The 24661-nt window shown below is 42.2% G+C and overlaps 1 protein-coding gene across 12 annotated transcripts in view; it reads right to left on the bottom strand.

The window, feature by feature from the left end:
• Positions 1 to 589: 589 nt before the first annotated feature.
• LOC117770257 (sodium bicarbonate cotransporter 3-like) overlaps positions 590 to 24661 on the bottom strand; it is a 35397-nt gene continuing 11325 nt past the window's right edge. For 2 of the 12 annotated variants that reach the window (XM_034599459.1, XM_034599451.1), the window contains exons 2-25: positions 24026 to 24107; positions 22800 to 22949; positions 21488 to 21629; positions 20881 to 21041; positions 20557 to 20745; positions 19188 to 19571; positions 15544 to 15659; positions 14609 to 14766; positions 14235 to 14322; positions 13871 to 14017; positions 13394 to 13500; positions 11808 to 11982; positions 10650 to 10783; positions 10270 to 10515; positions 9389 to 9494; positions 8963 to 9124; positions 8448 to 8561; positions 8093 to 8254; positions 6968 to 7219; positions 6334 to 6402; positions 5878 to 6051; positions 5147 to 5284; positions 4554 to 4651; positions 590 to 2895 (exon numbers count right to left, since the gene is read on the bottom strand). In XM_034599459.1, coding sequence (XP_034455350.1) covers positions 2814 to 2895; positions 4554 to 4651; positions 5147 to 5284; positions 5878 to 6051; positions 6334 to 6402; positions 6968 to 7219; positions 8093 to 8254; positions 8448 to 8561; positions 8963 to 9124; positions 9389 to 9494; positions 10270 to 10515; positions 10650 to 10783; positions 11808 to 11982; positions 13394 to 13500; positions 13871 to 14017; positions 14235 to 14322; positions 14609 to 14766; positions 15544 to 15659; positions 19188 to 19571; positions 20557 to 20745; positions 20881 to 21041; positions 21488 to 21629; positions 22800 to 22949; positions 24026 to 24107 — 3636 coding nt within the window. In that variant the 3' untranslated portion in view covers positions 590 to 2813. Of the gene's footprint in view, positions 2896 to 4129; positions 4179 to 4553; positions 4652 to 5146; positions 5285 to 5877; positions 6052 to 6333; positions 6403 to 6967; positions 7220 to 8092; positions 8255 to 8447; positions 8562 to 8962; positions 9125 to 9388; positions 9495 to 10269; positions 10516 to 10649; positions 10784 to 11807; positions 11983 to 13393; positions 13501 to 13870; positions 14018 to 14234; positions 14323 to 14608; positions 14767 to 15543; positions 15660 to 19187; positions 19572 to 20556; positions 20746 to 20880; positions 21042 to 21487; positions 21630 to 22799; positions 22950 to 24025; positions 24108 to 24661 lie in introns of all 12 variants that reach the window. The other 10 variants (XM_034599463.1, XM_034599461.1, XM_034599462.1 and 7 more) reach the window with 8 other exon arrangements.

Below are 24661 nucleotides of genomic sequence, written 5' to 3'. Positions count from 1 at the left end.
TAGTTTTGACTAAAGCTCAACTGAATTATTGTGACCAATACTGATGAATATTTGAGATTTTTCAAGAAGAATATATATAGACGATTTGTTAACTCTGCCGAGGAGGTCAAGTTTTTCTATGATGAAGTAAAAACTACAGAACAGATTTCTGGACATTGGCTAAGAGAGAACACACTTTTGAGGCAAATCCTGGATTAGTTTTTTCATTTTCTTATTTACTTTGCAAGGTTTTCTACATTGTCACCAACTTTCCAGGGAATAATTCATGTCTCTTGATGAAAAACAAATCTGTCATTTTGAGGGAACTGATATCTGTGAGCGTATGAAATGTGGTGCAGCTCAACAGATCTTAATGGGACTGTTGGACCTTGGTAGCGGTATGAGCCAATCTAGTTTTTTCCTTTTACATCCTTTAAATGTAATAATCAAATAACTGTGACCAAGATTCTGGTTGCGGGAATTCAACAGTTAAAAAACTAACTTTAAATATAGAGTATAAACTGAGGAAATTAGACATTTACGTGAAAAATGATGCGATAAGAGTGAATTGAGGATGAGGAGGGTGAAGAAAGTTCACTCAGACTCAGCAGGAAGTCACCATGTTTACACTTTTATTGCTTTGCATCAAACGGCCATGACACAGAAGTCATCATTCCAGATAACAGGTGGCAGTGTGCGTCACTGATGTCACGTCTGTTCGTGTGCATTGTCGTTGTGATGGTTTGTTGCTGATGTTGTTCGTCCACCTCTTTAAGTTGATAAATCTTAAGGAGATGGATTGATGTGAAAATTGGGTCTTTTTTAAAAATCAAAATAAGGAATATAATTAAGAAATAATAAGTTAGTAGTCGGTGGACAAATTACATTTTCATGTATAAAGAGCTAGAACCAGGATTTCAAAGTAAGATTTGGAGTAAACGTCATGTTTGATGATGCCAGTAAAGTTATTTGACATTCATTGATAATTAAAAACACACAGTACCTCAATACTGATGACAGAGCGTTTGTGCTGTGGCAGTAGAAACACTGTGCACAGCTAGAGTTACATCAGAAGATGGAAGATAACACAAGTCACATGGTGCGAGTCGGTGGCTCAGGCTACGACCTTCACACGGACGTGGAATCACATTTAGACGAACATAACACTGAGCCGCGTAAAGTGACCATGGTCAGTCTTTGGCGTTTGTGTGCCATCTTGTTTGTGTGTGTATGTATGTGTGTGTGTATGTGTGTACATCTGTTCTGAACACTTATATTAGACTTGTACATTAAGATCTCCAACAAGGCACGTAGATAAGCTATTGTTCGTATAGTCACTGCAGCTACACACAGACAGAGCCGAGGAAAACGGACACGACAATCGTTTCACTAATTATCCGTTTGCCTGAACACGAGCTCAGAGTCACGAGTCCATACGTTGCACAGTATGGAACACTCACTTATTGCTAAAACACGACTGCACTCAGCAAAAATAAGAACAACTTCATAGAATAGAATATTTTTACACTTACTGTAGACTTGCATAAAATGATTTTGCAACGCTAGACGTTTACTAGTCTTTACACCACACGTACACTATTACTAACATTATTACAGACAGTATAAAAACAGGTGCAACTAACCGGGGGGGTCACAAATATACTGTTGCTTTTCTCCTGCACCCACTAGTTTGAATGATTTACAGCATTTATGAAAATAGTCGTGGTACCAGCGATGACAGGAACACAGTGGACAGTTAATTATCGCCGCCTTGTGACAAAAATATCAAGTGACTACGGTCAGAAATCCTTCGAGATTCCTGAGTTGTTTGACTGACATTTGAACAACAGCTCTGTAGATACTGTGGGAGAAGAAACCTTTTCATTAAACACACTATATAATCCATTTTTTAGGTAAGAAACTATACTGGGAAAGTGCTTACTGTACAGTACAGACTTTATATGGCCTCAGAAGTAGGTTTTCTATAATGTTACAAATGAAAAGAACACAGTTTACATACATACATACATATAATGATATTTCTATAACAGCACATATTATATAAACAGTGAGGTTTACAGTGAAAATAAACTGACCGACTTTCAAAGCAGCAATATCAACACTGAGTGCTCCCCCTGGAGGAAGGAGAAGGTATTTGTAAGTAGGTCTATAAAGGTGTATGCAGTAGTCGTGTGGAGTCTGACTGAACGTACCTGGGTTTTGGTTTGTGTCATTTACTGTAGTGTGCCGGGCCAATTCTGAAACACAACCCTCCGTCACTGACGGTACCTGGCCTCATTATCCAATGTGTGTTAGAAGCTGGTGTCGTTTAGCGAAAAGGTCTTAATTCGACCTAAAACACACGGAGACGAACGGGACAGGACGACGCACAGACATCTACGGGACTGTGACCAGCTAAAACAATGACAGTAAAATTGAAATTAAAATACACGAGGGGTTAGAAATAAAATCAAATTCGCACAGTCCAACATTCCCCACTAGGGAGGCCCCTTCCTTTGGCATCTGTGGTTTGAACAGCCGATTTGCTAGAGAGAGAGTTCCTAAACAGTGAGCGTCGGTGGGCAGTTGACAGCAGGGTTCCTCCGTTCCTCGGAGACGTGCGCTCTACAGTACGTCATGGCAGCTATTTGTACATTATGTGCTGCACCCTTCAAGACTCGAGTGGACTCACAGCCCTGGGGTGTAGGGGAGGGAGCTCGTCCGCCGCCCTGCAGGCAGGTTGTGCTGCTTCAGTTCTACGCCCCCTCTTTCCCACTAAGATGGAGTGTTGGTGTGCGAGAAGGAACCAGGAGGGAAGGAGGGCCTTCCTTTTATCACAGGAAGGTCTCTGAAGTGGAACCTGCTCCAGGCGAGTCGGGGCTGACGTCGACTCTAACGCAGGCCAACTTCTCCTGGCTGAGATGGAGAGACAGACACAAGATCAGTGCCTCGGACATTACTTAGGGTGGAGAGATGTGAGATTCTGTTAAGATGCAAACTCCTTTGATTTTACCACCTAAAGTAAACCTGAGGGATGAGAGGGCGAGTGAGAGGACTGTGACTTAACTGCGACAAACATAGATCAAATATGCGTTTACATGTTTTCCTTATAAAATAGTTTAAACACATGAGATTAAATGATACTTTAAACTGAAGGAGACAAGAACAGAGTCATATCTGCTTGAACAAAATTACATTCTCTATGGATTTAAACTTTAGAGGGCTACACATAATAAATATTTTAGGTTTTCAGACCAGAAATCTTTGTTACTGGACAGATTTTCCACGAAACTTTAGAAAAAGAAGCAGAAGAAGAGGAAGAAAAAGAACCTGTTAAATTTTGCTGCAGATCCGGCTGACGGGGCGGATCTGGATTTTTAAAGGGTCTTTAACATTGCGACATTTTCATTTATATCTCTGGAGGATTTGCGGATCTTGATGAAAAAACTAGACATGTTTAGGGGACTGATATTTATGAGTTTGTCCAGTTCGGTGCAGATCCAAATAAAAATCCAGATCTTGTGAATTTAAATGTATTTTCATAAGGCGACTGCGTCGGCAGAGGAATGTGCCGTTCTAGTTCATGTTATCATGTTAAAGTCGTGCGGCTGAGAGCAAGAAAACTTTTGATAGCCCTGACACCTTCCACTACACTTCTCTGGTCGGGCACACGAATTGAGTTCACATCTTTACTTGCTGATATTTTTTCAGCATGTTTTCATCAGAGATGTATAAAACCAAGAGGTCAGAATCAGGACTACATGCTACACTGCAAACACACAAAAAGAAGAAGACAGGCATCTAGACATCAAATCAGCAGCAGAGCTTCAGAAAAGTTCAGATCAAGAGACACAAACATGCAAAGGAAAAACAAATGAATGCAGATTAAAAATCAGAGCTGACAAGAAATGTCCCTTTGCATTAGAAGCACCAGGTATTAGTTGATTGGGTCACACAAGAATCAAATTGCTTCAACATCTCATCGCAGGTCAATCATCCGCAAAACAAACAAAGCACACGACAACAACAACACACGTAGCAGTGCGTTTTCCTCAGTTGTGGCCATGCGCTAAGTGTCTGAGTATCAGTGAGCGAGGTTAGAGAGCAGCCGTGTGGGTCAGATGTTTTGCATCAGACACAGCCCTGCTACCTCTTCTTCCATTGGAAGGCTGTGGGTCACTAGTCCTATTCTGTATGATCTGTTCAAGATGGACATAACAACACACAGCTGACGACCAGAGTCAGAACAACCATTTCAGCTTGTATATGACATGAAGCATCTGAAAACGCGTTCACAGCTCTAGATTCTGGGCTGGTTTTCTGCATCAGACTTCAGTTAAGGAGGAAAATCATGTTTATTAAGTGTCGTCCATTAAGCATAAAAGATTAAATTGCATTACGCTGCCATATTCGGATCCAAACATTAAAAATAATAAGATTATATTTTTGGGAGCGATACACTTCTGTGCAATTAGAAATAGAAAACACTTAATGAGTCGTGAAGTCTTTGCAAAGTGCTGCTTTTCGTTCTTGAACTGTGTGTCGTTGTGTTGTGTATGTGCTGCTCTGCTCACCTCCCTGAGAGGGACTTCACTGGGATGCTGAGGTGGTTGGAGCCTTCAAAGCCGACCTTCAGTGCCATCCCCTCTTTCTGCCGCCTGGACTCTGCCTCCTGGGGGGGGAAACAGCAGCGGAAGCATGAATTAAAAACCAGCTGTTACTGCATCCAGGCTCGTGCATCACCATCTTTGTGGCTGGATATTAAGACATAACACTGGTTTATGATCACACAGGGCAGAGAGCTGGATGAAAAAAAAAAAGAGTAAAATGAGTCCAATAGAATGGTTCAGTGTTTGTTTGTAGCTTTGAATATTGAATGTTATGTTTTGCTATATTCAAGTTTGGACTTTAAGCTTGTGTACATCTGTGACTAAGGGCAAAGTCTGAATATGTTCAGTTTAGATTTTTCTAGCTGGAGTCAAAGGTTGAGGTGGTCTCACTGCAGGACAAAGCATACAAATAATTATTACTCGGACGTTTCATTGGCACTGTTAAAAATTCTCTCGAGGTATTCTTGAGTTATTGCGTTCATGGGGATGTGATGTACGTAAAAACGCACGTACAACCTGAAAACATAATGCCTCCGGCCACTAAAATGAGTCTTTACCAGCTTTTCGCGAGCTTTCTTTTTCTTGTCATCCTCTTTCTTCTTCTTGCTTTCTGGAATCAAGTCGTCCAGCCAGCTCATCTCTCTCTTGGTGAAGAAGAAGTCCAGAAGCTTTCGGATGAAGACCAGCGCCAGAACCTGGAGACACAGACAGCACAAGAACTATTATCACAGGTTTATATCAAAAATATGATAAAACATATTTGTACTGATACTGGGAAACTGATTAAAGATTAAATGGTTAGTTTCTCATTTACAAAAAAGTAAAACCGTCCTCGTATGTTTTTAGACTCAGGTCCACTGAACATGTCACAGGAGTAGAAGGTGACAGAGGATGAGGGACCTTGGTCTATTGTGTCACATGGTGGCTACCTAACCATGAGTCAGGCTTCATCCGCACTATTACGCTTCACTTTTAAAATGCAACGTTGACACACTGCCATACACACTACTTGTTGCTGTTGTTGTTGTGTTTGAAAACGTAGAGACTGCATTGTAACCTGGACGAGCAGAGACGTGGTTACACACATTTCTGACGGCAAAACAGTGTAAACACTTACTGTCAGTAACAGTTCCACCACGTTGTCATCAGTTTAAAAAAAATATTTCACTTTTCCTCACAGTTGTTTCTCTTTGGCAGTTGTGTGGGTGAGACTATCTGCATCCATGTCTTTGTTAACTAGTTGTATCCTGTTGTAGTGAAGTGATGAATAAACGAGAGACGTCTTTACCATCATGGGAAACACGACGGCCGCTGAAGAGGCCTTGATGACCCAGAGCAGCACCAGACAGGTGAGCTGCACCAGGGTGAAGACATGGACCTTCCACAGCGGCACATAGCGGAGATAGATCAGATCCGGCTGGTGCTTGGCAGGCATACCAAACAACTTGATTCTGTCAAAGAACTACAGAGAAAACGAGAAGAGGAAGAGACTCAGCAAGCGAGATAAGATATGCAAATGAAAAAAAAGACCGGAGAGATGAGGGCTGACGAGGATCGGGTAAAATTCAATACATTATTCAGGAGCTGGAACACATTGAACAAAAGCTTTTAAGGATGCTGAATTATGATCAAAGGATTTGGAGCTACAGGGGCCAAACGTATCTTTACTAACAGCTTGTGACTGCGCTTGTGTTCAGAACTGAAGAGCGCATTATCTTCAGAGACCAGCAGAGGAGAGTCTTACTTGGATTCCTTTGAGGGAGGAGACACCCATGTAGAGAAAGACTCCGTACAACACTGGCATTGGAATGAACTGTAAAGAGCAGAAGTCAAATGACGTGATCAATTATTCAGCTTCAGGTACAAATAAAGGAAAAATAGCAGGAGGATACATGACGTAGGGAGAAATAAACTGATCATAAACATGCGTGTCCCATGTTAGACATATGACTGTAGCTGCTTTCAGAAGTCCACTAAACTCCCGATATTTTCCTGAAATTTTGCCTATGGGCTGAATGCGAGACTGCATATGTCGGAGTCAATTACTCCAAACATTTTCCAGAACGTTTTCGAGAAAGCCCCCTAGTTAAAAGTTCAAGGGAACCAATGTGAGGATGCAGCAGGAAAAACAGATTCTAACACAAATGGACACACAACTGAAAAAAAATGTATCCTGCATGCTTTACCCAGGCACCCCCCCCCCCTTGCATGAATGTTCCAGAAACTTGACCCTACTGCGTTATTCTTATGTGAAAGTAATAGTGTGGAAAATGCTGGGAAAACTGGGTCATGTCTGAAAACTGCTTGTGATTTACAATAAGTGAAATCAAACAGAAGCCCAGGAGGGTGTCATTTATTTCTGCAATGATTTTTCTCACCTTGAGCACTGAGGTCATGAAAACAGAACAACCCATGAGGACAAAAATCATGAACCCGGTGACGCGCTGCTCTCGGATGCCCAGGAACTTGGGCTGCTCTCCGGGAGCGGAGCAGCCGGACTCCACCTTCAGGCTGTTCACGTGGGAGATGGAGAGGACGGTCGCAGCCACAAACCACGGCAGGCCCATAATGGAGCACACACCCAGCATGACTGCCACGATGAGCAGGTCCAGGTGATAGCCACAGCCTTTCTGTAGGACACACAAGGAAACAAGCGAGAGTTGAGAGATGCAAGAGCAGCGATGAGTTGTTTGTCCCTGTGGAGCAAATGTACAACAATAACAGAATAACACAGGACAAGGAGCAAAATTGTTAACAGAATTTTATTTGCCAAAACCTACTTGGAACCTTCAAGGTGGGTTGAGTTTATTTCTAAAATAGTAGCACTGTAGAAATCTGAAAAACTAAAAAGTCTCATTTCTGTGAGATGAACACAACAGAGGAAGAGACAAGACTAGAAAATGTTTTACCTTCAAACATAATTCAGGATGACAGAAAGACGTGGTAAGAGATGAGCAAGGCACAGAGGAAGAGAGAGGTGAAGAGGTTACAAAGAACAGACTGAAGGAAAACAAGCTGGAGGCTGCACTAATGAGCACAAGGTGAAAAGAAAATGTAAAAAGAAAAACAGGTGAACAGACAGATTTGTGGAGCGGAAAATGGGTTTAGTTGGTAAAGTCTTTTATTACAAAACTATCTATCGTAAAAACAATATAGTTTAACTCCCATCACAAGATTAATTTACATTTATTTTGGGATAAAACCAGTTCCCAGTAAGCTCGTTCAGATTCTGCAGTGTCTTGGGGTTTCAATGGGGGAACCACTTGCTTTTGGCATCATTAAAAATAAGACTTTAATGTGTTTTTAATAATAGATGGCAGATATTTGATGGCTTTTTTTTTTATCCTTCCCTGATACATTTTACATACGGCAGAGTTTTACTTTGCAGTATTTGAGAGGCAACATGAGAAAAGACGCCTGGAACACTTCAGAGATTAAGAAGGACTGTGTGTGTCTTTAAGATGAAACTCGGGCTGAAGTTAATCTCCCCAGGCAGGTCTGACCTTGAGTTTGTGCTCCTTGCGGTTTATGATGACTGCAGTGATCTGCTGGTCCATAAAGATGAGGATGGTGCAGAGCAGGGCAGGAAGTGCAGCCACCAGCAGTGTCCACCAGGGATTGTCTCCTAGCGGGTCCATTAGCCAGCCTCGGTTCTTTGAAGTAGGCTGCAGGCAGAAAGGCAGGGATGTGCTACTTTTAGTGTTGAAGGCATAAAGGATTTATTTGAGGATAATGTGAACATTAATTAGACATTTCCCTTAAGAAGGAATAAGGATATACAGGGTGCAATTATGTTTGTTTTTATAATTTTGACAACTATGGATTGAGATAGAAAGACAAAGTGGAACAGATGCCTACCTCGAAGCGGTCAGGAACATTCAGTTTAGGAGATGGGATGCCCATTAGATAGTCGACCAGCACCATGACCATGATGGTTATAAACACAGCAAAGTCGCTGATGGTGGAACGCACCTACAAACACATTCAGAGATTTGATATGCTTCTTTCTACTGTGTGTCAAATCTCATATTCATTACATGTGTGTCGACAGTAGCAGCTCAGACAAAACCAGCACCTGCCTACACAGAACACCGAGTGATAACAGAGAAGCTGCTGAAGTGTGGGAGGATGCAACGTGATCTTCTCTTTGTGTGCATGAGACTGCTCCTGCCTACTGATGACTGATGCATTGTAAACATTTACATACTGTGAGAGGATTTTATCTAGACAGACACACACTTGCAGTCACAGAAACATAGAAAACAACTTATTTAAATATTAATTTACATTACTTACTGTACTTTAAGTTGTTGAAAATCCACTATTTGTGTTGTTGACGGTAAAATAAAACAAGTGCACATAACAAATCTCACCTTGGTGGGAAAATATCGCTCCGTCTTGAATTGCTTGAGGAAGGAGGAGAGGAAGAAGGTGGTGAAGAAGAGGATGATCGACCAGAAGAGAACATCTGGGATGTAGGGACCATGCTGACCACAGGCGAGACCCTCAAACTCCCCCTCGAGCGTTTTACACATCTAGAGAAAGAGGAAGAATTATTGAAAAGTAAAATATTGTAAAGCAACGTCAGACTCACAGTTTTTGGGAGCTTAGTCATAGTAAAAAGTAGCAGCACAAGTATGTTCATGTGCCTGATTAAATCAGTATGAATCAGTGAGTGAGTGTGAATGACCGTACTGAGTAATAGTGGCTGATGAGTTCTGTTTGAATCCTTTACATGCGACGCAGTGTGGGTGTAATTACAGCCCGTCACACTGGAGGTCACTGTGTGCTTCCCTCACCGAAACATTGAGGCTGGTCCATGGGACAGAGTCTGGGTCGTATCCCGACTGATTCCACTTCTGCTCCTGCTCGTACGTGACATTGGCTGGTGGAGAGCACTGACACCTGAGGAGCAGAGAACAAATGCCAGGTCAATTCTGCACCTTGATCCTGTGCAGAAAAACTTCTAGGTTCATTTTGATTTTAAAACTACGGCTGCAGCATTAGTTGTGTTTTTAAATGTATTATTTTGAAAGGGAGTAATTTTCATTTAAGCTCTGTGGAACATCATGAGCCAACATAATTACAGTGCTCAGCAACAAAGGCAGTGTGTTCCTAATGATAGCATTTATGTCATCCTTACTAATAATGACTAAACCAACACATTTGGGTATGTCCACTTCAAATCATCACACTTTTGTGCCATATTGTAATAGATAGGAATGAGATTTGGGGGGTGCTAATTTGGTCATAGAAGAAACCCTTGGAATCAAGATTGCATGTGTCTCAGATTAGCAAATAAAGTAGATTTGGGCTCCTTTTTGGCGGAACTTGACTGGTCATATTTCCTTTTGTATAGGTCACAGACAAATAGTTCTCATATCTTTTAAGGTATTTTCCTTCACCACATTTTACCTAAGTTGTATACTATAACAAATACAATTAACAGCATTATGAGTGATTATAATAGTTAAAGGAGGACTTTTTTAACAAGTAAAAGTTTCACCAATTGTAGTTTATAATGTCATCAACACCTACAGAGAGTTTGATCTTCGGTTTTTGAGTTATTGCCCAAAATAAGTTATTGGCTCTTAGTTTGCGAATCACAGAGAAAAAAAAACTATTTAAAAACTGTGTAAATTAATCTGCCCTTCTCAGTAACTGAAATCGTATTACTTACGAATACAGAGTAAGATTGTCCAACTCGTTGTGCATGTTGACCGGGTAGTGTTCCCCCAAGTGAAACAGCTTCTCGAGAGCCTCGTAGATGAAGATGATGCAGATGAGCGCGGCAAAGGCCTCCTCCGTGAATCTGGTGATGTAGCAGACCAAGGAGCTGGCATCTGTCGCCACCAGGACGAGACACAGGAAGGCCGTCCACAGACCGATGCTGGTTCGCAGTGACAGGTAGGACAGGCCATAGTCGCTAGGGAAGAAAGGCAAAGACGACATGGATAGAGGTAAAGATATGCAGCACTACATTGCTAGGATGATCATTATTATTATTATATTATACTACTATTTCATCTTCATAGCAAAAGTAAACTTGCTTGGACATACGTGCAGAACTTGAAGAGGATCTTCTCAAACACTAAAACGGGCCCCGTGCTGCCAAGAATCGTGAGGGGCTGGCCCGCGAAGAGGGAGTACGCCACTCCTGTCAGCGACGCCCCAAACAGAGACTCTATGGCACTCTGTCGACACAGAGGAGAGGGAGGGCGTGAGGGAATGAGAAACACAGGATGGGGGAGATGAAATCACGCAAAGGAGGATCGAGAGGGAAAGGCTGAAGGAGAAAAGAGAGAGAGATGATTTAAAGAGACGAGTTTTGATTAAACAGACACCGGCCTGCGACTGAGAATAGAGACTGTTTGGATGTTTCCACTCTGCTGACTTGTCCAAAGTCATATCTCTGTGGAGCTCCCGCCTGCTGAGTTTACTCAGACGCATCACACACACCAGCACACAGACCGTGCCTATGCCAACAGCCCCCGGTCTAGTATGGACAGTAATAAAAAGACAGATACCCTATGGAATACATTACAGTGTGATAACAGATTAGTGCATGGGAGGATGAATAATTATCACACCCTTTTTTTAGCCAGTGAATAAAGACCTCCCAGTGAAAGACATGCGCTCAGATGAGTCTATAACAGAACACTGATGTGGGTGAAAGATAATGACGATTCTTCTTGTCACACTAAATGAGCTGCTTTATTAAAGAAAGTGACAAATTGGGTAATCAGAAAATGACAATGTCTTTGTTGTGAAACCGTAAGGATGTTATTAACTAGGATGGTGCATAGGCTTCATATAAAGATGTGGGGCACGTCTCCACTTCCTCCCACTTTACAGAAATGAAGCAAAAATATCCTGGATGAGCAATGATAGGGATAGGGGATTGAGCCATGAAAAAAAGGTCAAATAACGAATTAAAACCAAATTGACTAGGAAAATTAACAGTTTGACATCCAGCAGTGGAACAACCCAAATGAACAGAAACTCTTTGAGAAAATTGGTGTTGTTTGACTTTTTAGTTTGTCCCATCTGCTAACAGGAAGGAGGCAAGGCCACCAGGGGGATATTGAGACTTTTGAGAAGCCGTCAGTCTTCATACACAGAATGGAGATCATCACAACTACATTAAACTGCTGCCCCATGTGTTGTATGTACGTGTTTATAGGTGGTTAAATATCCTGGTGAAGTTTTCAGACTCACTATGTTGCCTTTGGTCGCCTCTCCCAGCAGACCTCCAAATGTGATGACGGGGGACATGCAGGCGCAATAGAGGAAGAGGACGGAGGCGAGACACTGCAGACTGAAGGAGTCCCGGATGTCGCTCCAGTAGAACGGTGCTTTCCGCTTGATATCCCAGATCAGACCCCCGAATATCCTGACGAGGACAGAGGTAGATTTTTAATGTTCACATAATATTGGCGGCACGGTCACTGAAAATATACACATCAGAGTAAGCGACACATAAACAACACAACCAATTAGGTAAATGGTTAAAACATTTATCATATCATTAAAGTAGAATGAATTCCCATTCTTACGATGTGTAAATTCCTGTTGCTCTGTTTATAGTTGAAATCAGTTTAATGCAGCGTGTTTGATAACATAAGGTGATTCAAAAAATGCTTATTTACTATTTTCACATGGTTAATTGCGTCTGGTCGTTTCCCTGAACAACAATAGTTTTCATTTGCTGGGAGCTCAGCCAATGTTCTGACTGTGATCTTATTAATGTTCACCACCAAAAACTAGACGGCACCGTGATCCTGCTGCTTTACAGAATTACTCCCAATCCACACTTCCTCTCTCTGGTTCTGCTTCTTTTTTTTTTTACTTTGCCTTGGAGAGATTTTTTTTTTAAATAAATCCATTTCTCACCTTGCATATCTTCCCCCCCCCCCTCTTCTGTGACACCTGAACAATTGCTCGGCTGTGATGTCTTCTTTCATTTTCTTTTACCAGACACCTCTGGAATTCCTCCCTCTCCTGCTTCAACAACCTTCTTTCTCTGTGCCTCCTTTTAATGTGAACCCTGATTTTCTTTGAGCTTTTCTTTAAATTAGCTCCTTGCAACTCCCTACACGCCTCCGTCCCAGAATAGCTCCCTCTCACAGTAGCAGTGAAACGTAGAGTGAATCTGTAAATAATACAGGGCCTCTCGACTGGTGTGTTTGTGTGTGTGTGCAGAGTGCGTGAGTCTGTCTGAGGTTTAAAATAAACACATTGTCCTCGCCGTGTGGCCTGGACTCGAGAGACCCAGCAGGAGATATCCATAAATGTCAGCATCTGAGGTCCGTACTGCGCGGTAGAAAAACATCTGCACACATCATAGATTTTCAGATTCTAGGCTCGTGATGTGTGAGGAATCCAAAATCTCTGATTTAAAAATGGTGTTTAGAGATCAAGTATGATTGCTGTCTACTGCTTGGCATAAACATATTGCAAAAATCCTTCAGCTAATGTCTTGGGATTAATCTCATCATCATCTTCATTATTCTTGCCACAAATAAGTGTCTGCAACTAAAGAAGATAAAATGAGGTCTTTGGTCTCTTAAATGAGCTTTTTCCTGCAGCTCTTGTTGTCATCAGCCACTTGTCTGAGTGTGATCAACATGATGTATTACACATGTCTACTTACTGAATAATGGACTTGTTAATTCCACTAGGGTGTGCATTTAATTATCAAATGTTTCTTTGTCAACACAATTCTCAAGTGATATTATAAATTATTGAAGTGAGTGAGGTCCTCCTGCTTTAACAGATGATCGTTTAAAGTTGTTAACACTCACATCCCCGTCCTCTGCAGCTCAGGTCCTGCATCGTGGTCCTCATCCTTATCCAGGTCTCCGGCTTGAGACGCAGAACCGTTGAGCTGGGTTGGTATCTTCCTCTTCATCTGCAGATCAAAAGACGTCTATATATGTAATATGGCTCAATGCATTGAAATCCCTTCGCTGTCATGATGCTTTTAATCCATAAGAGGGCACTCTGCGTGTGACTATAGTGGTTAGAATGAAAATGATATGTACTGAAATAAACACAGTGAAGTCAGTGAACTTCTAGATTGGGACAAGACTTACATACATCATTCAAGGTCAACTATTGTGTTAGTGTGCTGGTTATTGGTTAGTGTGCAGCTGGGTAAGGATTTCTGCACCAATACCAGCCAGGCAAATCTCTATAGGTTTGTTGTACATGTTAATTTAATTTACTTTTACACACTTTAAGGTTATTTAATACAATGTTGGACATAGAAGTCCACTGACCTGAGATGGGACATTCTTGGGGGGCTCGATCCGAATCGTGGGATCCCATTCTCCAGGGGGCAGGACAGTCACTTGATCCAGGAACTCGTCAATCCCGGAGAGGAGATCCGTTCGGTCTTTGGCTTTGTACGCCACATCATGGAAAATCTACGAAATCATTATTATTAGCAGTTATTGAATGTTACAAGTTAAATAATTCACAACAAAAGCAAGAGCGAAGGCAGTGTAGCAAAGAATAAAACACCACCAGCACATCATGCATCTTAAATCCACCAAAGATCTGATAAGAATTCCTTTGCCACAGTTTAATGACGCGATTGTCAAGATAAAAATTTATAAATACCAATTAGATTCTAGCTCGTACCTCATCTGTCATGAGTGTGGCCATTGATCTGCCAATTTCATGGTACTGTGGGCCTTTGCCGTGAGGACCCAGAAGCAGGAAGAGAAACCTTTGAACAAGACACACAGTCAAACTCAAATTCACCACAAACCACAGTAACTACAACACTAATCACAACAAAATGCACTGTATTCACTTAATGACGCACAGTGGAGTTAAATCCGTTTCATTGTTCCTCACTAAAACGCCTTGTGTGTATTCATGAGGTTTCTTTCTTGTAAAACTTGTGCGAAGATGATATTTCAAATATTAGGATACCTGCATTCTGGCAGTCTAGTAGTCTAATAACTCATTAAAGTCTGATGATGATATCAATCAGTTTCTGTTCAGTGTACCTCGTGGGAACAGGCACCTCTGTGAGGCCCGTGATAAGGACCGCAGGAGACAGCCGTACAAAGGCAATAATGGGCTTCTCCAGGAAGTCCACTTCTCCCACCAGCACGTTGGAAGCCTCGGCACCCGGAGGAATCTTTTTCATGAAGTTCATGTCCACCTTAAACCATAAAGAACCAATGAAATTGAGGAATTAGAGATGCTGACAAACCCTCATAAGAAAACAGAGCAAATACTGAGACCAAAAAGTGGAAGTTGTGCTAAAGAATAAGAGACTTCAGGTCACGGGAAGCGCAACAGAAGCTCACACATGCAGATAGAGAAGAAGAGGTGTGAATGTAGAAGATGGCAGCAGGTCGTTAGCTATGACAGCAAATGAGATGAGGAAAGTTAGTAGCTATCCTAAGAACTACATAGTACTGAGCATAGATTGTCTGTTGCAGTGATGCTTTTCTTATCATGTTCCCTGAATAAATATCTCAAAAGGGCTAAATACAGATTTGAGTGGGGGAACATAAATCTCTGTGTAGCAAATACTGTGTCTTCATCCCTCTTTTGTATCCTGTGACTCATGTTAAAACATAACGCATCACATAATGCATGCCATTATTTTATGGATTACAAACTGAAAAATGGTCGGATGGATGACGGCCATGAGAGGGATGGATTTTTAAAGCTAAACACAGTTACACAACCACACTTTAGACTTTTATTCTGATTATCAATTCTTAGTCTGTTGCAGGCGAAGCAATGACTGAAGCTGCTCTTCATGGAGCCCAGAAAGAAAGGGCTGATGTGTAATGTCACATGGGGTCTCAAACTCAGGCCACTGAAATGACTGAACGTCCAGAAACTGAAGCAAAACACAGATGGACTTGGTCATGGGCCCCTCCACCATGAGAGACAGTTTCTGTGCTCAGTACTGTGGTTAGGTTACCTTGCTGAAGTCGACACTGCTGCTTTCTCTACTGACCCCTACTTTGGATGGCCTCCTCTCCACCGCCTTATTGCCATCCAGGTTGTTTGGGACGGAGTTCGGAGACACCAAGGGTCCTGGGAGGAGCAGGGGGAGGGGAGAGGGAGAGACAAAGCAGTGTTGGACAGTGTGTAAGGACTTCAGAGGAAATAACCGGCAGCGAAAAGCTGTGTGGTTTACGATTAAATGCCAAAAGTGACGTAATTATTAAATGTCATTTGTCTTTTTCGTTTTCTCCCTAATCAGATTTTAATCAGGAAGAAATGGAAAAAGTTAGAAGCAGTTTAACAGGCGTTTAATCTCTCTGGGTAAACTAACCTTTAAAAATAAAAACGTGCTATTTTAATATATTCTTTGGTCATTTAAAATGTGAAGATATGTGACCATATTAAAGATGTACAGTTAATTATACTCCTCAGCCCTGGATGATGTTTCTGCCAATCAGGATACATCCAGTTCATTTTTCCATTATTCGCTTTGAGATACAATCAAATGACAAAACTTTATCCTGCAAATTTCTTTACACATGAATGGGAAGAGAACCAGTTTGCTCTTGTACAAGGTGGTGAACTGCATTCCAGTAGCTGACTGAGATAAAATACAGTTGTGATCAGACTGATAAGATATAGACTTGTTTAACAAAATAAAATAATACCTATTGAGGTTGTAGTTTAAAACTTCACCACTTTGGCTGCGAGTGTAATGATTTCTTTCCACCACTACCGTTACAAGCTAGATGTGATGATTTCCTACGGGACTCAGGACACTGTGATGGCTCAGCTACAGTGAAGGTATTTTTGACTCAGCTCTGTTGCCGTCTGATTCCTGTCTGTTAAGCTCATTACTCTGGTGCTTAAGTCCGTCCTGCTTAGCTTGAATTTATGTCAGCTTTGACCTATATCTGAGTGGACTTGTTTGATATGCCTGACGATTCACCTTCCTCCCGACAACTGCGAAAATTGCCGACACGCTTCAACACCGCTTAAATCATTTGAGCCGAACCAGACACAGGAAACGCTAGCACTTGAGGGGACATGAGAGCAGGAGATGAAATGAGGGAGTGATGTGTTGAATCAAAGAATAGCATATGAACACTATTCTCTGAAATTCTGAAGTAACGCTTCTTTTACCAGGTTTTACCACATTTATGTTCACAAATTTAAAAATGTTGCCATAAAGAAAAAAAAACTAAATACATTTATAACAGTTTAAGTATTGTGCCACAATGTCATCTAGAAATAATCCCAAATTTGAAAGTGCCGTTTCTCCATGCATGCATTCTGGCCAGTAAGCCATACCTTTGAACTGTACCCTGTGGATGCTGGGGAGCTGCGATTGCTGAACAGGAGCATGATTGCTCACATACCCGACAAAGCCTCTTGGAATAAGGGAGGGATTATCTAAGGTTGTGTCCGTAAACAAACTTCATTCAGGAAGGCTAAGCCCTGGAATGCTCCCTCATACCAACCCTTGAAACAGTGGTGTCACACTTCTCATTCATATGCAACGAAAAAAGAGTCAACCAAATAACAACAGAATATATGTGGGGCTGGTTGCACTGGGACCTTTGATTCTCATTTGATAAAGTATATCTGTCTAGTAGATGCAGGGATGTGTTTAGTCAGTGAGCTTGATCTACTGCCGGTAATCTACAGCTCTTCATTTAGGAATAAGTTCTCCACAGTTTCTGTATAAATTTGTTTTACCCAGGACTTCACAGTCAGTGTGTTCAATGCCTGATTATGTATAAATAAGCTATGGACAACTGTCCTATTCACGTGCACGTCAAATAACTTTTAAGAAGATCTACAGCATGTCTCTGCATGGCCGTCTATTTGGAACCGGTAAGCCAGCTATTTCTGGCATCCAGGCAAATTCCTCTAAGTGACACATTCAGGACATTTTCCTGTCAAACACTTCATCCCTGTTTAACAAATGGTAGTCGCCATTGCTGTACAACAGTTCAATCTGTACAACTTACAGAGCAAATTATTAAACTGTGACGATGAAGGCTTTAACAAGTGCCCCCCCCCTCCCTCGAATAACCCACACGCTGATGTCAAGATGCATGCCTCTTGGGAAACACTGTATATTTTCCTAGAAGGGGTACAATTACAGAAGCTCGTCAGCTATAATAAGACCACCCCAACCTTTCAGATTCAACTCCCGCCAAGTGATCACTGCTTTTAATGACCCACACTTTGAAATGGAGCCATTCCCAGAGCAGAGCAAACAGACGGCACAGGCACACGCACACAGTCTAATTATAAATTGACATGGCTTGGTTTGGGAAGAACAAAAAGTCACTGTAGTTGCCCCTGTGATAGCAGCAACACACCCACCCTGGTCTCAGGCTTTTATTTAGCCGGGCTGCTGGCACACGATGCCGTTGCAACATTCGGGTAAAAGAATGTTTGTTCAGGAATTGATGAAGAAAAGGAGCAGGGGAGCCAAATGATCCGATGGGAAAAGAACAAGTTGCATGAATGTTGTATTTGTGTGTACTTGAAATGAGACAGGAACCTGAGGATGAAACTGAAAGGATGTTTTAGATCAGTCTCTACACATCATAACAAAACGACTTCACAGTTGGGGATGTTATGAGCTGCTATCTGCAGCAATTATATATTTAATAAAGTGGGCCTTGTTGTTTGCAATCTACCAAAAAGGCCCCAATGAACACAACACAACGCTGTGAGTGAACAGCAGAACAGCACTAAAAATAAACAGCAACCAGTAGTTCAAATTAATGATAATCTACAGTGAGAGAGAATCTCAACAAGTAAAGCCAGAGCAGCTTGGCATGAGAAGAAAGAACCTCCTGGAGTTGAAGCAAAATGTGGAGATTCAAGACTGTTTTAAGGATCTAAGCGAACGGTCTAAACTGCATTGGCCAAGTTCATCAACGGTGTATCCAAATCCACTCTACTTCAAATCTGTTGTACATTGACCTTTAATTATTCGTCACTGTGTTTTGTGCGTAACATGCAATAAACCAATCAATCAGAGAACACATCTGACAACGTACCTCTATAAAAATGTCCATCCCTCACTTAAGATTTAAATGCCTCAGACTGTCAAGTGGCAAAAAGAACAATGTTATCAAGTGATTCCTTCTATCAGATCCTACATGAAACGACCTGAATGAGAAGCTTAACATAGTAGTAAAACATCCCAGGATGCATGATGAAGTGTACGGATATTTCGAAGGCGACCATGCAATCACAATGATGGGGGCGGGAACGTGGGACAGGGCCCAGCAAGGCAAAGATGCTGAGGCATGTCTTATATGTAGGGAGAACTGATTTTGAATGGCAAAGGGAGCTATAAGGAGTTTTCAGGAAAGCAAGAGCAACAGTGGAATAGACAGACACAGAGAAGGGAGAGAAGCAAGAATCAGGAGGCGGAGGAGAGAGTTGTTAAAAACTTAGTGGATAATAAACAGTGGGGAGAGCGTCTTAGCAACTGAGCCTTGCTGTGGGTTATTGATGAGATGGCCGCATGGTTGGAGCATTACAAGTTAACGGGGAGCAGAGCTTTCATGCTAGTGCTAGTGTTCTCTGTTCAAGCCGTGACTCACACTGGCAGGCTACACAGATATTTGCCTTCTAAGGGCAGCAGCTCGAGGCCCTGGGATGCCGAGGATGCTCGTCGGCTGAGCCGTGGTGATGCTGCCTCGTCTTCTGTAGAGTTCGGCGGGTCGTCATCCTCGGGAGGCGATACCACCACCTCGGGGATGCCATGAGGGCCAGGGCCTGTGCCACGGGTGCGTGGTGGGCTTTGGGAGGAGCGCCGGAAGAAAGCAGGGGTACTTTGTGGGGTGGTGAGGGGCGAGAGACCTGGGGCGGACCCAATGTTGGAGTAAGAAGAGGGCAGGAGGTGGTTGAGCAGGACAGAGACTCGGGACTCTCGTCTCTGGGACAGGTTGGAGACAGAGGAGGATGCCCCTGGCTTGTGGAGAGAAAGACGGGAAGAGGACAGGCCCTCTCCTAACAGAGGAGACAATGGCAAAAAAAAAGAGAGGAGAGGGGAGAGAGAAGAGGAGGGAAAGAAGGAAAAGGAATAAGGGATGGAGCCGAGAGAAAAAACACATGAAGTAGGAACACATCACAGAAATGGTATCTGGTTGGGGACAGGGCCGGAAGGGGTGGGCAGCAAGAGCGTGGCAGAGTTGGAGAGATTTGTGTTTGCAGAAACGTGAGCAGAAAGCGAGGTTGAGAGCAGGAGACACTACGGATGGTTTTGTGATGCATGTGGGAGGTTCTGCAAGGGGCCAAACCACTGTGTTATTCAACTCCAAACAAACCAATCGCGTGGCGTGACTGAGCTGAGGTACAGGTCTGACTTCAGCTTGCATGCAGGAGGGGATGACTTAGCACAATGTCAGTGCACTGTAAGCAAACATGTGCTCCACTGCAGACAGTCATAAATCACGGTGCAGGTCACACAACTTTCACACTACGACTACCACCATCACCGACCATTAACGTAGAACCTTTCACAACTGCATTTCAGGTTGAATGACGTGACAGTGGAAGCCCAGTGAGAACTACACACACACAGAAGTGGGGAATGAGATATTTCCTTTCATTCTTTAAACTTCAGGCCGGAGCCCAAGATCTTAAAATGCAGAACATACATTATCACCACTGTGGCCATGCCCAATCAAAAACACACAATGCAGGTTAAAGCAATATTTCATGGTCACCTTAGGTAATGAAAACACTCATTATTTCAAATCCCAAAGCCAGGCCAGCAATACAGGTTAGCACAATCATTAGCACCCAGATTTCTCTTTCGCTAAGGGAACCGACCGCTTCAGTACGGATCATTCTCCAGATTTTACTCACTTTTACCATCCACCTTCTAATGCTGGCATTGAGGGATTTGAACAGGGAATTTTTAGCGACAGTTCCCGGGGTGATGGAAAAGAGTGGAGGAAAAAGAAATGCGAGTGCGTCAAAAGGATCTCACCGTTTCTCTCAAGCAAGAGCGGGTCAGAGTGTTTCTTGCCTATGTCAGCGATGGAGCGCACCAGAGGGATGCGATTGCTGAGCTTTCTCTCGTTCTGGTGGTGGTGCTTCTTCAGCATGGCTTCTCGCACCTGGTAACGGAGGTCCTCCTTCAGCTGGCCCGACGCCACCATGCTGTCTATCAACATGTCTGAGTCGGACAAAAGCAGGACCACAAATGCACACAGAGAAAATTGAAGTCATGAATGTGGCATTGAAAACGATATTAGACTAATGAATCATTCGATTTTTATTAATACATGATAAATTCATCCATTCGATGTACCCGCGATATCCTCGATAGTGTTGGCTCTCATATCCAGCATGACAGTGCCGTTGAGTATACAGCTACGTAGCTCAAATAAGCTGTGTAGCGACAATGTAGCCACGTAGGGCTTACTCCACCTCTCACCACCATCCTCCACATCCTCCTCAAACTTCAGCCATCTGCAGAGAACAGAGAAAAATAATTTCTTCAATCTTCTGTTGATAATTAACAACAACAACAAAAATGTATAAACGTGTCTTGCATTATCTTTCAAGAACATGTCGTTCCGTCTCATACTCCCCAGTTAAATGACAAATTCAAATCTCACTTTTCAGAGCACAGTGAAAAGCTGCAAACTGAGTGAGTCATCCTCCAAATCTGTCCCTTACCACACACACACACACCAGTTTTATCAGGAAGGGAACAATCTCTGAAATACCAGCCAAGACACATCTACAAAATAAAACTCAAAGTTCTTAATAAAACAAAAAGCTCCCCGGTGAAGAGTTGCTGGTGGGGAAAAAAAGCAGAAGGAATGTATTTCGGTATTGCTGCATATTCGAAGAGATACAGTAAACAGAACTACGAAACCAAACCAAATCTGGCCTGAAGTTGTTTTACTGACCTGGCAGTCTCCTTCCATTCAGTGGCATTGCTGCCGTCTCTGAAGGAGAGCTCGTCCAGCTCAGTGAAGAGGTCATGGGGGACGTGCTCCAGGTCATCGTCCTCTGTACCCAAGATGAACTGGACCCTTTGGGAGGGTGTGTCTGGACACAGTGTGTGCAGAGGACAAAGATCAGATTTGCATTGTTTACAGTGATAACAGCTAAATAATCAAAGCATTAGGTGTTATTAAAAGTATCCTGAGGAGTCCTGGGCGAAATGACACACTGGTCATGGTTTAACGCTATTTCACCGATTTACAGAAATGCTGTAATGAGTCCAGAAATGCAGCAAAGTGCCAGGAAATGCAACATAGAAGAAGTTAAACTAGTACAAATGGTCGCAAATAATCCTGTTCCAAATTGTTTCTAAGGGAGGAAGTGTATTTTGTTTGGTTGGCTTAAATACACACAATGCTTTTAGCTGAGAATTCTGTCAATGTAAACACATTTTGATGGCTGAATGAATTAGATAGCAGATATCAGGACATCTGGAACCAGGGAGAAAACGGAAATGGATATGACATATTACAATAAAATGCCACAGGGAGACAGAAATGGAAATGATTGGAAGAAATAAGTGTGTGTGTCGCCGCTAAATTTGGGCTATGTGATAATATTTTGGCACCAGCATTAGGACTTACTGTGTGGGCGAAAAAAAAATCTTTTAACTGAATATTCATCTTATAAATCATGATGCACTGAGCCCTCAGTAAGAGCTTAAGATGATGTACGACTGCAGTTATCATTCAAGGCATCGTTTGGGTACCTACGAGTCCTGCAGCTGATTCAGCAACTTCTCACCCAAACACGTGCACACGTCCCTGAAAATGTCAGTCTTCAATCAGTGTCAGAGGCTGGCTCCCTGTGGCCTTTAATGCCTTTTAGAGCTGAATGTTTTATTCACGACTGCTTGAAAGCAGAGAAACGCTACGTTTATTAAGAGGGGACTTAGTAAGGGGCCCAAACTTTGCTGCAGGGCCTGTAATTACTTCTTATTTAAAACTATTTGCAAGAGAATTGTTGGTTCAGTTTTAAGTCCTGTATAATAAAAGCACAAGATAACCCCCAACCTATACAAAGACATTGAAAAGTATACAGAGTCTGAGATACAGGTCTATCTAATCGGGACTGCAAGGGTTACTGTTAATTATCTGAGACGAGTCCAGAGTCCTGAACTAAAGACAGTAGATCTGAAGAAGTGACTGGTGTTTTTTTAGTTAAACAATCTGGGGGATTTCCACTGTATGCTTGGAGTTAAAAACAGTGCCTAACCATAAGATGGGGATTCCCGGCCATCTTCCTTCCCCTCCTCGGTGTCTCTCTCTCTTTTCTTCCGGTGGTGTTTGTGTCCTCGGTGACGATGCCTCCGCTTGGTCTCTCTTCCAAGAGGAACATGGACACCTACGTACACTGCTCTGTGGCCTGGGGGACAAGAAAGACACAATTCAGACGGCTTTCCTTCTAGACCAGCTTTCTCACAACCAGAAAAATGAAAATGGAGAGGAGAAAAAGAAAAGCAGGAATAGTACTTTGCAAAAAAATTAAGAGGTAGAATAGCATAGAGGAAGGTATACAGTTAAGTATTCAGTGTTTTGACGTATTTTTTTGAATTGTAGAGAATTCCCGTTCAGCGATAAAAAATGATAAACAATATGATATAAATTGTATTTTAAATGCAATAGATACACTTATGAAATACAACAAACTTAATGAAAAAGTTATGAAAGTTCCAGGGATAAACTTAAAGTTTATTTGAGTCTATTTTACTTAAACAACTAAAGTAAAATAGACTCACTACCATTTGAGATAAAGTACAAAAAACTTCTTTTGAGTCCACTTGAATATCTACTCGAAGGAAACCAGAGAACAGCATTTAACTTTTTCACCCTTCCGTTTTCCTCCAAATGTTTAATCTACTTCCCTTCATCACTGCCTCACAGGAACAGTTGTCTGAGATACAAACGACCTATTCTTGTTCTATATAACGCTGCCAATACTCATTCCTCACAGATGAGTTTTTCCCTCTATGATTTGAGAGGAAGCCCAGGAGGACTGAAACCAGGATGTGGCGCTCAGAGGAGGCAGTAAGAGACATGAGCTGAACAGATGAGGCAAAACAGAGATGGAGAGGAGGAAAGAGGAAGGGGGGGGATACAGGAGATGAAAGAAGATGGAGGGAAGAAAAGTGACAAGTTTAGCTGGACGGAAAGCAGAGTTCTCCATGGGTGTTACAAAAGGAAAGATGGGATGAATGGAGACATTATTGAGTGGAGTGAGGAGGACATGAGAAGTGGTGGACTCGTATAAAGAGTGTTTTTAATTCATTTTATCTGATCAGCAACAAGTGACTGATTGCCATTCATTTCGCATTATGCCAACTAGCAAGTGTTTCCCCCTGGTGTTGGCTTTCTTAGGATCCTTCATTCCAATCACTGAAAAAAGAACATAGTAACAAGAAAAGTCTCTCCTCCCCCCCCCCCGGATGGCTTTAAACTTACTTTCCAAATCTTCCTTCTCATAGTTTGAGTGAGTGGTGAAGCTGGTCTTTCCATGGTCAACGATCGCCTCTTCATCTAGACCCTGAGAATGACGATGCGAGACAGAGGAGAGACCAAAAGAGATTTAAAAAAGAGGTCAGGTCAACAGAAAAATATTTGTTAAATACTAATTTCTATTCTCCCCATTCTCCAAGATTCTCTTTGATTTTCTTTTTGCTTTATATTTCAGATTTTTACAGCTGCTCCCCCTTGAGTGTTGAAAGAGAAAGATTAGGAAAGAAAACCCATTAACAGCAGGTCTGACTAGCATCACTGTAATAAAACACAATAATAAAAACAATATTTAAATCAACCCTACCTGTCAAAACAGAAATAACATATGTGGGATCTGTCAGTGAGAGATGTAGTGACTGTGTGTAATATAATAATGTAGAGGAGATTTGCTTGGTGATGACTCATGATCAAGTCGAGTAGGAAAATCCACCTGGCTACAGACACAGGGACCACGGACAGCTCCACCATCCGAGGGACAACATTTCTCCAAATACACCGGACATCACGATCCTCAAGTACTGAGCCCTGTTTGTTTGTATTTGTATATTTACAACCACATCAAATTACCCCATAGCTCTAGGG

The sequence above is a fragment of the Hippoglossus hippoglossus genome, chromosome 11, assembly GCF_009819705.1.
Source record: "Hippoglossus hippoglossus isolate fHipHip1 chromosome 11, fHipHip1.pri, whole genome shotgun sequence".
NCBI classification, from domain to species: domain Eukaryota; kingdom Metazoa; phylum Chordata; class Actinopteri; order Pleuronectiformes; family Pleuronectidae; genus Hippoglossus; species Hippoglossus hippoglossus.
The sequence above is the reverse complement of the archived record's forward strand: the minus strand, read 5'-3'. Positions and strand labels throughout refer to the sequence as shown.